The sequence below is a fragment of the Cavia porcellus genome, unplaced genomic scaffold (assembly GCF_034190915.1).
Source record: "Cavia porcellus strain 051 isolate PalLab524CR breed Dunkin Hartley unplaced genomic scaffold, mCavPor4.1 scaffold_5, whole genome shotgun sequence".
NCBI lineage: Eukaryota > Metazoa > Chordata > Mammalia > Rodentia > Caviidae > Cavia > Cavia porcellus.
This window is the reverse complement of record NW_026947488.1, coordinates 48,919,094-48,933,048: the sequence shown is the minus strand read 5'-3', so window position 1 is coordinate 48,933,048 and position 13,955 is coordinate 48,919,094. Positions and strand designations below refer to the sequence as shown.

The 13,955-nt window shown below is 40.3% G+C and overlaps 1 protein-coding gene across 5 annotated transcripts in view; it reads left to right on the top strand.

The window, feature by feature from the left end:
• Window positions 1–12,351, top strand: part of Pank2 (pantothenate kinase 2) — a 29,807-nt gene extending 17,456 nt beyond the window's left edge. For 2 of the 5 annotated variants that reach the window (XM_063248750.1, XM_063248754.1), the window contains 5 exons: window positions 1,928–2,181; window positions 3,453–3,629; window positions 6,362–6,485; window positions 8,028–8,153; window positions 12,100–12,351. In XM_063248750.1, coding sequence (XP_063104820.1) covers window positions 1,928–2,181; window positions 3,453–3,629; window positions 6,362–6,485; window positions 8,028–8,153; window positions 12,100–12,150 — 732 coding nt within the window. In that variant the 3' untranslated portion in view covers window positions 12,151–12,351. Of the gene's footprint in view, window positions 1–1,927; window positions 2,182–3,452; window positions 3,630–6,361; window positions 6,486–7,849; window positions 8,008–8,027; window positions 8,154–8,676; window positions 10,024–12,099 lie in introns of those variants that run through there. The other 3 variants (XM_063248751.1, XM_063248753.1, XM_063248752.1) reach the window with 3 other exon arrangements.
• Window positions 12,352–13,955: the final 1,604 nt, after the last annotated feature.

Genomic DNA, 13,955 nt, shown 5'->3' with positions numbered 1-13,955 from the left:
CAGGAAGAGTGATAGTACAGCAGGACATTTTAGAAGATATGAATTATGGGGAGGATAAAAGGAGAAATTGATTTGATACTATCAGAAAACTACTGGGATTTGAGTACACCACCATAGTCAAGTGATTAGGCTTAGAAAAGAAAATTCTGGCATTTGGAGATGCAAGTGTCAGGAAGGCAGCATGAAATTTATCTTGATTTGGAGTAGCAGAGGAACCCATAGGACTTGGGTTTGGTAAAAGGAATAACAGTATTAGGGACTAATTAAATTAAGGATTCATTTGAAGTTACCTATTATCTTTTTTTTGTCTTTTTCCTTTTTATCGGTACCAGGGATCGAACTCACGACTGCCTTCTTGCAAGGCAGGTGCTTATGCCGCTGAGCTAAATCCCCAGTCCGAGCCTATTATCTTTTCTTGCACAGTAGATGGGAATAAGTTGAATGTAAAAGTGACCAAATGAGAATCGGAATTAGAGAGAATTTTCAGGGCTAACTACACTTGATTGTAAACAGAATCAGATGCTTCAGGGGTTGAGGCCTGGTTGACTTTGTCAGGCACACTGAATATATGTCCTTGTAGCCATCCCAACAGGTTGGAAGTTCATAGAGGCAGAATTGTATCATTTCTCCAAAGTTACTGCTGTGAAAAATTACATATCTTAAGTTTTTCTATGAATAACTATGTATGACATATGTGGATATAAATATGGTTCTAAAAATAGGGAAATTGAGCCAGGTGTGGTGGTGCACACCTGTAATTAGTACTCTAGTGGTTGAGGCGGGAGTATAGCTGAGTTCAAGGCCAGCCTAGACTACATAGTGAATGTTTAAAAAAAAAAAAAAAAAGACATTAAATTGGGTATGGTAGCACATACGTGTAATCCCAGCATTCTAGAAGGCCGTTCAGGAAGACAGTTCACAAGTTTGAGCCCAGTGTGGGCCATTTAATGACTTGGTAAGACCCCCATCTCAAAAACTTAGAAACAAAAAGGATTACTTAGGAATCTGTAGCTGGGTAGAAAAATGCTGGGCTTAATTCCTAGTACTACTACCAGAATGAATGAATGAATGAATAGGGGTCTTTTTTTTTTTTTTTTTTTTTTTGGTACTGAGGATCGAACTCATGACCTCCCACTTACAGGCAGATGCTTGTGTTGCTGAGCTAAACCCCTGGCAGGGTCATGTTTTATAAAACGGTTCTCAGCTTGCTAGTTTTTTTTTTAGCTTGCTAGTTTTGACTAAGTATGTGGCTTGATTCCACTTTAGTTCATATAGATCTGCTTCATTCAATTGTACTCTGTATCATGACTAATAATCTTAACCATTTCTTTATTATTTTAAGAGAATTCAGTTGATTAGAATGGTTTACATTTTTATACTACTAACTTTTGCCTTCTCAAGAAACTGTCACTAGTGTGGGGAACGAGATAATCTTCCCTGCCAATTGAACACTTGCAGCTCTTTGGCTTCAGATGTTAAGTAGCAAGGTGAGGCTACTTTTGTTACCACCTCATCACCTTGAAGGTAGTCTCTTGGAAAGCTGATGTCACAGTCTTTCTGCCTCCTGCCATGCATGTGTCATCAGGTGCTTTCTGATAAAGCCATGGCTTGAGCTGTGCACCTGCTAGTGTTCCTGTGACCAGAGATGTTTTTTTTCTAGTTGGCAAGTCTGAAAGTCCTCACTTGTCATTCTTGGCATTCATTTCTGAGTGCCATAGTGGTTTTTATGTAGTGTCTATCTGGGTCTGTGGGAGTAGGAATCTGTTTTAACAGTCTGTCTCATGTAGGTTGTCCTCAAACCTGTTCTGTAAAAGCATACAGTAGACATGTTGTGCTTTATGGTTTGTTTAATGTATGATTTTTAAAAAATGAATTTAAAAATTTCTGTTGGGTTTTAAAGCCTGAATACATTCTTATTTCCTTACAGATAGGTGATCTTCAGCTTTGCAAACTGGACGAACTAGATTGCTTAATAAAAGGGATTTTATACATTGACTCAGTTGGATTCAATGGACGATCACAGTGCTACTACTTTGAAAACCCTGCTGATTCTGAAAAATGTCAGAAGTTGCCATTCAAATTGAAAAATCCATACCCTCTGCTTCTAGTGAACATTGGCTCAGGAGTTAGCATTTTAGCAGTGTATTCCAAAGATAATTACAAGAGGGTCACAGGTACTAGGTAAGTCTTTTTTTTTTTTTTTTTTTGTCTTTTTGCTCTTTTATCAGTACCAGGGATTGAACTCACGACTGCCTGATTGCAAGGCAGGCACTTATGCCACTGAGCTAAATCCCCAGCCCCCTAGGTAAGTCTTTTATGTAAGTCACTGTTTCTTCTTAATATCCTAAGCAGTTATACATAACTATACTCTCAAGAGCTTTTTAAGGTTGCATGGAAGGGGGACGGGGATTTAGCTTGGTGGTGCAGTGCTTGCCTGGTAAGTGTGAGGTCCTGAGTTCAATTCTCAGTATCTCCTCCCCTCAAAAAAAGGTTGCATGATAGATTTACTTTTTTTAGAATTATGCAAAACTCTTCAAAATTCTGATTTCATCACTCACCTTAATTTCTGCTGTTAAGTTTATTTACGATAGTTATTTGATAAAATACATTAACAGACTCATGAGCCATAGTCATTGCTCTCAGATTATTTGTGGTATGCTTGTATAAAGTAGTAAAGATACTAGGCTGGCCTTGAACTCGATAACTCGGGACTGCCTCAGGCCTTCTGAGTGGAAATTAATCATACACCCAGTTGGTACTAGACAGTGTCTTAAAAGAGAAGGCAAGGGAAGATCTCATTTTATACATTTACACATGAATGAGTGGACACATAGCCAGGGGATGGTATGAGATGTAGAAGTTGAGGGTACTGATCAATAGAAGAGTGATGGGGAGGGTAATCTGCAAGGGGAAGAGTAAATGGAAGAGGGAATGAATATATTTTGGTTTAAGAATTAGAAGTCACTTAAAAATAGGGATTTGCGATAAACAGGGTGTTAACATTTGTGAGCTAAAGAATGGAAATAATTATTTTGGGGGGCAGCAGATACAAGTGTCTTGGGTGGGGGTGGTGAGCCACAGCAACAGGGGCTTGATTGAGAATGACCTTAGGGACATACTTGAAGAGGGGAAAAGGGAAGGTGCAGCAGGACTCCCTCAGGGCTGTTCTGACCTGAGAGGCCTGTATCGGGTGGACAGCACCTAGCTGCACCCCGGCACACTGACAACAGCAGCCCCAAACTTTTCTGTTTTGCTTATTGGCTCCGAGATAGGTACATTCAGGGCATATGGGAGGTACTTGTGGCTATCTTTTTGCAGACTTATTTCTTGCTAGTGGCACCTGCATGACCCTCTTGGGACAAGAGTGGATTGATACATGAATGTAACTTGGGGTTCATAAATCTTACTGCCTTACTGCCTTACTGCACTGTATTGCTTGTTTGTAATCACAGTCTTGGAGGAGGAACTTTTTTTGGTCTCTGTTGTCTTCTAACTGGCTGTACCACTTTTGAAGAAGCTCTTGAAATGGCATCTCATGGAGATAGTACCAAAGTGGATAAACTAGTGCGAGACATTTATGGAGGAGACTATGAGAGGTTTGGATTGCCAGGCTGGGCTGTGGCTTCGAGGTAAGGGAGTGTGCTTTCTTTTCAGCAACTTTTGGAATTAGTGTGTGTACCACAAAGTCACTTATTTAAAGTGTAAAATTTAGTGATTCTAGTGTATTTGCAGAACTTTGCAACTATAATCCAATTTTTTTTTTTTTTGTCTTTTTCATTTTTATCGGTACCAGGGATAGAACTCACGACTGCCTGCTTGCAAGGCAGGCGCTTATGCCGCTGAGCTAAATCCCCAGCCCCTATAATCCAATTTTAGAGCATTCTCTTTATATCCATTATTCTCCAGTTCTCACCCCCAACCCTCCCCAGGGGCAATAAACTTCCTGTTTCCAGAATCACCTGTTCTATTTCATATAAATGGTTGGATAGTTTGTGATTATGATCAGCTTCTTTCATTTAGCATAATGTTTTCAAGGTTTATCTATGGTCTAGCAAGAGGCAGTTTATTCTTTCTACTGCTGAGTAACATTCCATGGTATAGATAGGCCACATTGTATCCCTTTATCAGTTATTAAACATTTTAGTTGTTTCTGCTTTTAGGCGTTTCTGCATAATGCATTTGTGTGCTTGTCTCTGTGTAGAAATATATTTTTTATATTATTTTTTTAATGTATCTAGGAGTGGAGTTGCTGGACCATTTGGCTGTACCATTTTACGGTCCTGTCAGTTTATGAAAATTAAAAATTTTTAATGTCTTTGCTAGCATGTTTCTCTTTTAGTTTAGCTAATAGGCATGAAGTGCCGTTCATTTTCATTTTCTTGGTGGTGTTACTTGTAGCATAGAAGTTTTTGATTTTGATGAAGTCTTTTATTTCATTTCCTGCACATTTAGTGTCATATATAAGAAATCATTGCCTACCCTAAGGCTATTCTTTTCTTCTGGGAGTTCATCATTTCAGCTCTTTACATTTAGGTCAATGGTTCACTTTGAGTTTTTATTTTTGTTTTTGGTACTGGGGACTGAACTCACGACCTTGCACTTGTCATTTTGAGTTTTTAAGAAAAACTTTATTTACAGTGCTGGGAATTGAGTCTAGGGTCTTGCCCATGCTAGGCAGTATTCTATATCACTTGACTCCCTCAAATTAATTGTGTGTGTGATGAGAAGTACCACTCCAGATTCCTTCATGAGCATGTGATCCTGTTGTGTCAGCACCATTTGTTGAAAAGATGACTTCCCTCCTGTTGATTTTTTTGGCTGCTTTGTCAAAAATCAATCAGCTGTCGATGAGTATGTTTATTTCTGGCCTTTCAGTTCTGGTCCACTGACCTGTATATGTGTCCTTATGTCAGTACCATATTTCCTTGATGAGCTTTATATTGTGGGTTTTTTTGTTTTTGTTTTTTGTCTTTTTGAAACAGAGTTTCATTGTGCAGTTCAGGTTGGCCTTGAGCTCACTTCATAGCCCAGGCTGGCCTCGAACTTGGAGTGATCCTCTTGCCTCAGCCTCTCCCAAGTGCTGGGATTACAGACATGCGCCACCATACCCGGCTCATATATTAAGCTTTGAAACCTGTGAGTCTTCCAGGCTGTTCTTGTTAAAGGTTATTTTGGCTTTTGGGCTTCTTAAAATTACTTAAGAATATTAGGACTAGCTTGGCAGAGTCTGCAAAGAATACCGCTAGGATTTTGATAGGGTCTGAATCTGCTGGCCAGTTTTAGAAAGTAGTGCCACCTCAACTCCTCCAGGTTTGCTGGTCTAAGAAGATGGAATATGTTTCCCTTTATTTAGGGTTTTGCTTTCTTTCAACAGTGTTTCATAGATTTTAGTATATTTCTGTTATAGTACTAAACATTTTACTCTCTTTCCTGCTATTATAATGGGATTTTCTGTATTTTGAGGGTTTTTTTTTTTTGAATTACAGTTTTATGTATATTGGAGCACATGTTTCTTTTACCAGAAAAGAGGTACATACATGCTTGTTACTAATTTTATTTTATTTATTTATTTTTAAAAATTTTTTGGTACTGGGGATTGAACTGTCAACCTCATGCTTGCCAGGCAGGTTGCTTAGGCCGCTGAGCTAAATCCCTGGCCCTTGTTACTAATTTTAGGGCTTTGCTAAATACTGTAATTTTTTGTTTGCAGCATTTACTGGTTATCGCTTTTTCCTGACTGGCTGGGTTTATGTTCTGATATCAGTTCTGTTGATCAGTGCATTTTAACTACTTTATCTTCTAGAGAAATCTGAAACCCTTTTTCCCCACTCTTCTTTTTGTGGTGCTGAAAATTGAATGCAGGGTCTTGTGCATGCTACACTCAGCCCTGAAATCTGAAACTGTAGCAGTTGTTCTAGGACTCAGGTGTGTGTGTGCTGAGTGATAAACCAGTTTACCAGATGTGAATGAATGTGACCAACTTGAGAATGGCTGTGTGCTGTGGTATGATTGCTGACAGAGCTGTCTTTTTGAAACTGTCTGGTGGCAGAAGGGGCAGCAAAGCTGAGATTCTAGGGGACTGTGGAACTCTTGGAACTGTGTGGGATTCTGGGACTGCGATGTCTGCTGATGTCAGTAGAAGACACATGGAGAGCCACCTGCTCACTTAGAGAGTTTGTAGGCTCCTTTGAAGCTGCTCCCGCTGAACAGATGCTGCATCATTGTGTAACAAAAAGTTGGAAAGTTTGAACATTGTTGCTTTAAAAGCCAATTTTATCTCAGTAAAGTAACATTGAAGTTCAGTTGGGATCAATTGACTGGTTTAACAATGGGATGTTCTTTTTTTTTTTCTTCATCACAGCTTTGGAAACATGATGAGCAAGGAGAAGCGAGAGGCTGTCAGTAAGGAGGACCTTGCTAGAGCGACTTTGATCACCATCACCAACAACATTGGTTCCATAGCAAGAATGTGTGCTCTTAATGAAGTAAGGGGACATGGGTTTCTTTTGTTGCTGTCAGGGAGATGCTGAACTAAGTGGAGTCCACCTTGACATCATCTGCTTGCTTCAGAACAGTGGCTACATGTAGTTGTGTCAGGTAGACTTTTAGTGTGAAGTTAGAACTCTTCACATGCAGGTTAATCTTCATTGATTTACTGAAGATAAGCATGGCTCTTGTTCCCAGGTAAAGTGAGCTGTCCTGAGGGGAGAGTAGAGGAAGCTAGGAAGGTGGCTAGGTTCAGATGGTGGAGACTGTGGGAGTGATGATGCTGTGTCTCATCTCCTGGCTCATGGTGGGAGCTCTGGAGGCCTGGGAAGGAATCCAGTGGAAGTCACCGAAGCTGGGAGAAGACTGATTGGGTGATGAATGCCTGCCCCAGCTCCCTCCGCCTCAGCAGAGCTATTTGTCTTTGTGCTTTCAGCTTCTTTACAGTGCTGCCTTGTAGCATTCAGGTCAAGCAGCATTGTACAGGGCTATGAAAGAACCAAGAATGGGCTGCCCTTGGGGAAAGAGGAGCTAGGGCCCAGTTGGTGCAGACTTACGGCTTGTCCATAGTTATTTAAACAGATAATATGGGCATGAATTTTAAAAGGAAACCTCAGAAGCACAAAAGGATTTGTCTCGTTTTTAATTAAAAAGATAATTAAAACATTTGTTTGAATCTTTCTGTTTATTGTGTGTTCCTTTTCCTATTGATTATGTGTTTTAGGATGTATTAGTTGGTGTACATACCATTTGTTTTTTACTTAAATATATATTTCATAGGTTACATATTTGACCAGGTTTTTATTAGCATAGATTTATAACTTCACTGATCGGGTTCTTTAATAGTATAAATTATTTATATACAGCTGGGCATTTGGTTATAATGGTAACTGCAGTAAGCTAAGTGGGAAGTTTTTCTTTGTCTCAGCTTTCCTCTTGAGAAGGTGCCCAGCAGTGAGATTTGGGATCTTACAGTATGGCCATGCTTAGGATCTTGGTACACCTCATCAGGGTGCGCTACACTGGGCAGAGTCCATCTAGGTCATCCTTAGCAGTGAACTGATGGGTCAACTCTACCACAACTGTACCAATCATGTGGGTAGAGTTTCAGGATGTTTTTTGATGTTATTGCTAACTTAATAGGCTTAAAATTCTGTCTTTTTAATCATGCTAAAGTCAGATTTTTTTCTACCTATTACACATTTTTAATAATTTGCCCATTTGTGTCAGTTTCCTTTTTGAATTGGGTAAGTTAAAAAAACTTACTGTATAAAATTTTCAATTAGTATTTACTGTTTTTCATATTTAATAGCTATTTTTCTCTAATCCATTTTCTTCTTTGACATTTGGGCATGGTTTGTAGCAGGTCCAGAGATGTCTGGGGATCAAATTTCAGTAGCACTGACTGACTGGACTAAATGTGACCATCACTCAAGTTGCTGTCAAAAGGTGTACATAGTGCTGTTGGGAGGGTATTTTTTTTTTTTTTTAATTAAGAAAACATATATAAACTAATTGCCTTTTTTTTTTGATGTGTTCAGAACATTAATCAGGTGGTATTTGTTGGAAATTTCTTGAGAATTAATACCATCGCCATGCGGCTCTTGGCATATGCTTTGGATTATTGGTCCAAGGGGCAGTTGAAAGCATTGTTTTCGGAACACGAGGTAAGCGAACTTGTTTCTGGTGACATGTCAACATACATATAGGGTTCAACCTGTAGCAGAACTTGAGAACTGAGCTGGGCTGAGTATTGGCCTTTTTTAAAAAAAAATTGAACAAGGTGGGGTTTCATTTTGATTTTCAGTTTAGTAGCTATTCATAAAATGCAAAGTAGATTCCTGGCTAATTTAATTGTAATCAGTTTTTTTTTTATTTAAGGAGAAAAAGAAAAAAATAACAGAAAAAGAGTATAAGTTATACAGAATTTCAGAAAAAGTAAACAGTAGGAAATCACTAGTTAATAGATTACATATTATCTTAGAAATAGTTGTTCAAGTTACAAAATTAAAGCATATAAGGTGGACTTTCAAACAGTGAGACTGCAAACAGTTTTGTTCAATGATCCAACAAAACTCAGTAATATGGTTATCTATCGTATACACTTAAATATATATGTAGTTATATTCTTTAGAGCACTTTCTTTTCCACAATGACAATTACACATTTTGGGTTTTATTACTCCCACAGTTCTTACTACTGTTTTTTTGAAGAGAGTAAACCAAATGTGACATGACAGAACAGAGTCGGTCAAATCAAAAGGATGGACATAATAGATAATGTAAAAACAAAATACTAGGTGATCAACAATGGTTACCATACTGCCTCTTGCTATCTTAAAAAGAATTGCCTGTATCATCAGTTATGATAAAATTGAACAAAACAATAAAGAATAAAACCAAAACATTGGAGACATTACACGACTTTAAAAGAAGATAATAGTCAACCGGAATGGGCGTCATAATGAATCTTACTGTCTTTACAGTTTTGTCTATACTTTCGAACTTGGTACTATCAAGCAAAGCAGAATACAGGAAAATCAGTCAAAACAAGATGTTGAGGGCTATACAGGGTTTCAAATCAAGTTAATAGGAAATGAAAGTGGGTTATTATAATGTATCCTGCTAAGTTTTTTATTTTTCCCTTAATTAAAAAGATAAAAATAAAAAAGTAAGTAATTAAAAGGAGACTGAGATAAAAGAGTGTATAACAACAAAACAGCGCAAGTCAAAGCATAACCATTTAAGCAAAATATTGTCTGTCTCCATCGGTCTTAACAGGTTGTATCTTACTGGATTTTATTATATGTGATAATATAAGCAAAAACTTTTATAGACAAGGAGATTATACAGAAAACATTGTTCATTTTCTGATAGGCGGTTCTAAATACCCTATAATACTGTCATTCTCTTGAATGGTTTTACATTGTCTTGATATGTTTGGTGCTATAGTATACGAAGTTATACTCAAAGATTTCAAGGAAAGAGACACTATGGTAACTACTTTTATGTTAGGATATCTTGAGGTGAAACACTATTTTAATTGTAATCAGTTTTAAAGAATTTTATTTGTGTGATTGTACTGATGTTTGAAATGTGGCACAACATGTCTTTTGCACCTTTAATAAATGTAAATACTTGCTACAAGCAAACGAATGTCCCCAGACCTTGCACATGCTAGGCGAGTGTTCCACCACTAGGCTGTATCTGCAGGCCCCAAAGGAAAATTTGAACCTTTTCATGGAGTTTTGATGTTTGCTCTCTCTTTTTTAATCGGTACCAGGGATTGAACTCATGACTGCCTGCTTGCAAGGCAGGTGCTTATGCCACTGAGCTAAATTCCCAGCCCCTTTGATGTTCTCTTCTTTTCTGGACAATCCTTTATATTTTTTCATTGCATTGACTCTGTAAATACAGCTCCTCTGGTCCTGCTTGTTTTCTTCATCTTTTTTGATGCCAGTTTTTTGTATTGATATAATTCATGTGTCCTGTGCTTTTAAGTAGGATTTGATCAATAAAAATTACTTTTTCCTTTAAAGTTAGCAAAGTTTTTCTTTTTAAATTGTTTTAAGTTCATAGTTAAAATTCAAAGTACACAAATTCCCTATTACTAAAAGCTTTAAGGTTAAGTCATGTCTTTTTATTTCTAATGCTGTTACATTAGTAAATAACTGAATTGCCATTAAGATTATTATAGTTTTTTATCTTTCTGTATTTGTCTTTTGTGATCTCTGAGAGAATAAAAAGACATCCTACTTAATGTTATATCTTAATATAACTTTCCTTCTGTGTAATCTCTATTGTTGAACCATTTCCTAGGTAAATGTGGAGATTACTGTCTTTGGTCTTTTCTTTTTCATACTTGTATCTTCATATAATATAGGGTGAACATCTTTAATCTGAGAGTCTGAAATGCTCCAAAGTCTGAAACTTTGCCAACTTACATTTCCTACATCAGAGTTTTAGATTTAGATTTTTAACCCTTTTTTTTTTGGTATGGAAATTAAACCAAGGACCTTGTGTTTGCCAGGCTCAGGTGCTGTGTGCAGAGCTGTATTCCCGGCCCAGGTTCAGATTTTTAGATTAGGGTTCCAATACCAGATTTTTTGATCAGGGATACTCCAGACTGATAACTTTTATGCAAATATTCCAAAATGGAAAAACTCCAAAATCAAAATTTAATGCCAAGCATTTTGGGTAAGGGATATGCAACCTATAATTTTAAATAAACCTTTATGAAATTTTTACTATTTTTGAGACAGGGTCTTGTAGGCGTGCACCACTACACGTAGCTGTTTTTATATTTCCTCATTCTCTCTGCTGATTGCATTGTTTTCTCTGCTTCGTGTTGTCGGACCATGTGTGTCCCTGGTTCTCCATGTGCAGTCGGGCCTGTGACTAATGTGGCTCTCTGCTCTTGTGGCACTTATTTTATTTAGCCTTTCCGAGTCTTGAAATAGTCTCCTGCCCTCCCCAGGCTGATATCTGGTTTAATGATTGTTAAAGGCCTCCTTGGTCCTTTCCCATTCTTATCCTAGCACATGCTTGGTGAGGGGTTCTGGGTCTTTAGGAGACCTCAGTGTAATGGTTAACCCTGTCTCTTTTTTTTTTTTTAATGTAAAATGAAGTACAAACACAGGAAGCTGTAAAACTACATCTATAGCTGTTGTCAAATGATTACCCTGGTCTCTGGCTGTGACAGGGAACCTGAACATGGTTGAGGCTCTTGGCTCTATTCACCCTGCAGCTTGTCATCTATTCTTTGAAATTCACAAGCAAGACTTTGAGGCTCTTTCTCACATCTCCCTTCAGTTACTACTACAGTATTTTAATACTCTGTCTTGTGCTCTGGAGGCCTTGCTGGATCTGGTAACACGGAACGACTTCCCTGGCTCCCTTGGGTGTTCGCTGTCAGTGCAGGTTTTGTCTTACTTCCTTTAATATTTCACTCCTCTCTTTTTGGTTGGATTTCTGTGTTCTCAGTTGCACTTGACCCAGTTACCTCTGGACATGATGTAGTACTTGTCCTCTTGCACCTGGTACTTCTCTGTCTCTGCTTCTTGCCGCCCTTCAGGAGCTTCTGTCCTCTTCCTGTCACCTCAGGACACTGCTGGCTGCTCCTGATTGCTCAGCTTTGGGCGTAGCTGCTCCTGCCCTACAGAGAATCTACCTGTGTTGTTGTCCACATCTTGTGCTCTTGTGGCCCCATGCTCAGCAGTGGCATCCCTGTCCCTCCCTTCTGCCTTCCTCCTCCTTTAGATGACTCTTGAGCATATTCCACCAGTTTCCCGGCCTGCCTTTCACCCCCAGCTCAGTCAGACCTTCACCCTGTAACGCTTGGTACAGTCTCACCACACACAGACCCCTGACAGCTGGGGCCCTGTCTTACCAGAAGCACTGAGCAACAAACCGCTGTGGCACCCACCGTGGGTCTGGCTCTGCTGTTTCCACAGCAGCCTGGCTTCCTGGCGCCCTGCTGGCCTCAGGCTTTCTGCTGGGGCACAGGCATGGGTCAGGAGTTAAGGGCATTGTTGACTTTAACTGGTAACTATACTTGTGGTAGTTGAAGTAAGGCTGAGGAAAATTGCTCTTACATTTGATGTATTTTTTTCAGGGTTATTTTGGAGCTGTTGGAGCACTCCTTGAGCTGTTGAAGACTCCCTGATTGTTCCCTGGGAGGGCTTCCTGGATCCTTCCACGATGGGATTTGTGGACTTTTTTTTTTTTAAGAGACTTATTCTGTTTTATGATTACTTACTACCTGAATCAAAGTGAGAAAAATAAGTGTATTTTTCTAAGTCATCAAGATAAAAATTCAGTCTAGCAACCAGTAAGCAAAAATACATTAAAAACAAAGTGGACTATGTCCAGGCAGTGTCAGGATTTACTGTATTCAGGCTGCTCTTCAGTATACTCCAGTTAAGCTTGTGTGATCTGAAATCCCAGCATTGCTCTCCGCGGACGCCCCAGGAGAGCTGTCTTGTACTCCTGTGTTTGTCTGAGTGGCTGAATGCAAGTAAGCTGTGGTGTATTATGGCCTTGGAGATCATCCTTGCATTATTGGTTTGCATGGAGCATTTGTGTGAACATACTTGAAGAAGGGTTTATTTCAAGGTTCTGTGAACTTACCTGGGCAGGCTAATGTTTCTTCTTATGATAGTTTCTCACTATATATCCCAGACTGGCCGTGAACTCACAGTGATCCTCCTGCCTCATCATCCCGAATGCTGGGATGACAGGCATGCACCATTTCACGTGGCTGGGGCAGGTTAATAATTCTGTACCCAAAACTTGACAAATAGTTTTTGGGAGGACATTTCATGTTACTTTACACTAAAAATGATAAGGACTTCTGGGTGGAAAGATACGACTTCTGGCACAATTCCCTTGGGTGATGAATGGGGTTAGTGACTTCAAAGTTGTAAGCTAGTAGAAAAAGCACAGGACATCAGATCAGAGGGCTGCTAGAATTGCCATGCATGCGTGTGTGTGTGTGTGTGTGTGTGTGTGTGTGTGTGTGTGTGTGAGAGTGTGAGAGAGAGAGAGATCGAGCGACAGAGGAGAGTACTTTCAGGCCAGTAGCGTGGGGGAGAGGGAGGGGGGGGGTCCTAAGGCTTTGTGGGAACAAGTCTCAGATGCCTGATGGGCTTTGAGATGAGTCATGGGAAGGGCTGGACCTGTTTTCTGCTGTGCAGAATAAAAAGCCTGCTTGGAGACGGTGCAGCTCTTCAATCTTTGTATTAAGTGATTTGATGCCAGTATTGCTTTGGGAGGGAGGGAAAAGGCCTGCAGTTTTGCAGCCCGAAGACACTAAGGCTTTACTAGGTGGCAGAGCTATTTCTGTTCTTCGGCCTTGGCAGGGAGGGATGGGCCTGCCTGAGCGTGGGTGCTGGCCGCATGGGGGCAGCAGAGGACAACCACCAGCCTGGGGACAGAACGGGGTGGGACTAATGTCTCAGGCCTTCCTGCAGGGCCTGGCTCACTGGGTGTGGGTGGGTGCCTTCGGCCTGGGGCCTTCATGGTGCAAGGAAGAGGCCCACTGCAGAGACGGAAGTTACTTCCCCGTTCCTGTTGCTCTTTGGCTCAGAGGCTCCGATCCTGCATCTCCCAGGTTTGTTTGGTGGCCCCACCTTCCTCTCACAGCCACCCAGTTAAGCCCATGGGGTGGCAGTGAGGTGGGGTACTGTTCCTTATTCCCAGTGCCTGAGGCCTGCTCGGAACATCTGGCATCCCATGAGACCTCCAAGCCCCTGTACTGTGACTGTCCTGCCCTCTGCCTCTCCTGAGTTTACTGAAGGTTGTGGTCAGCACTTTGTGGACCCTTCAGTCCACCCTATTTTTATGGTGTAACAGGAAGAAACTGAAGTCCACCGCCGGGCACACCTGGGAATGGGCAGTGCTGGCTGGGTGGGGTGGGGGGCTGGAGGGCGCGGAGGCTTGGGTTTGGGCTGCTCCATTTTGAGATACTAG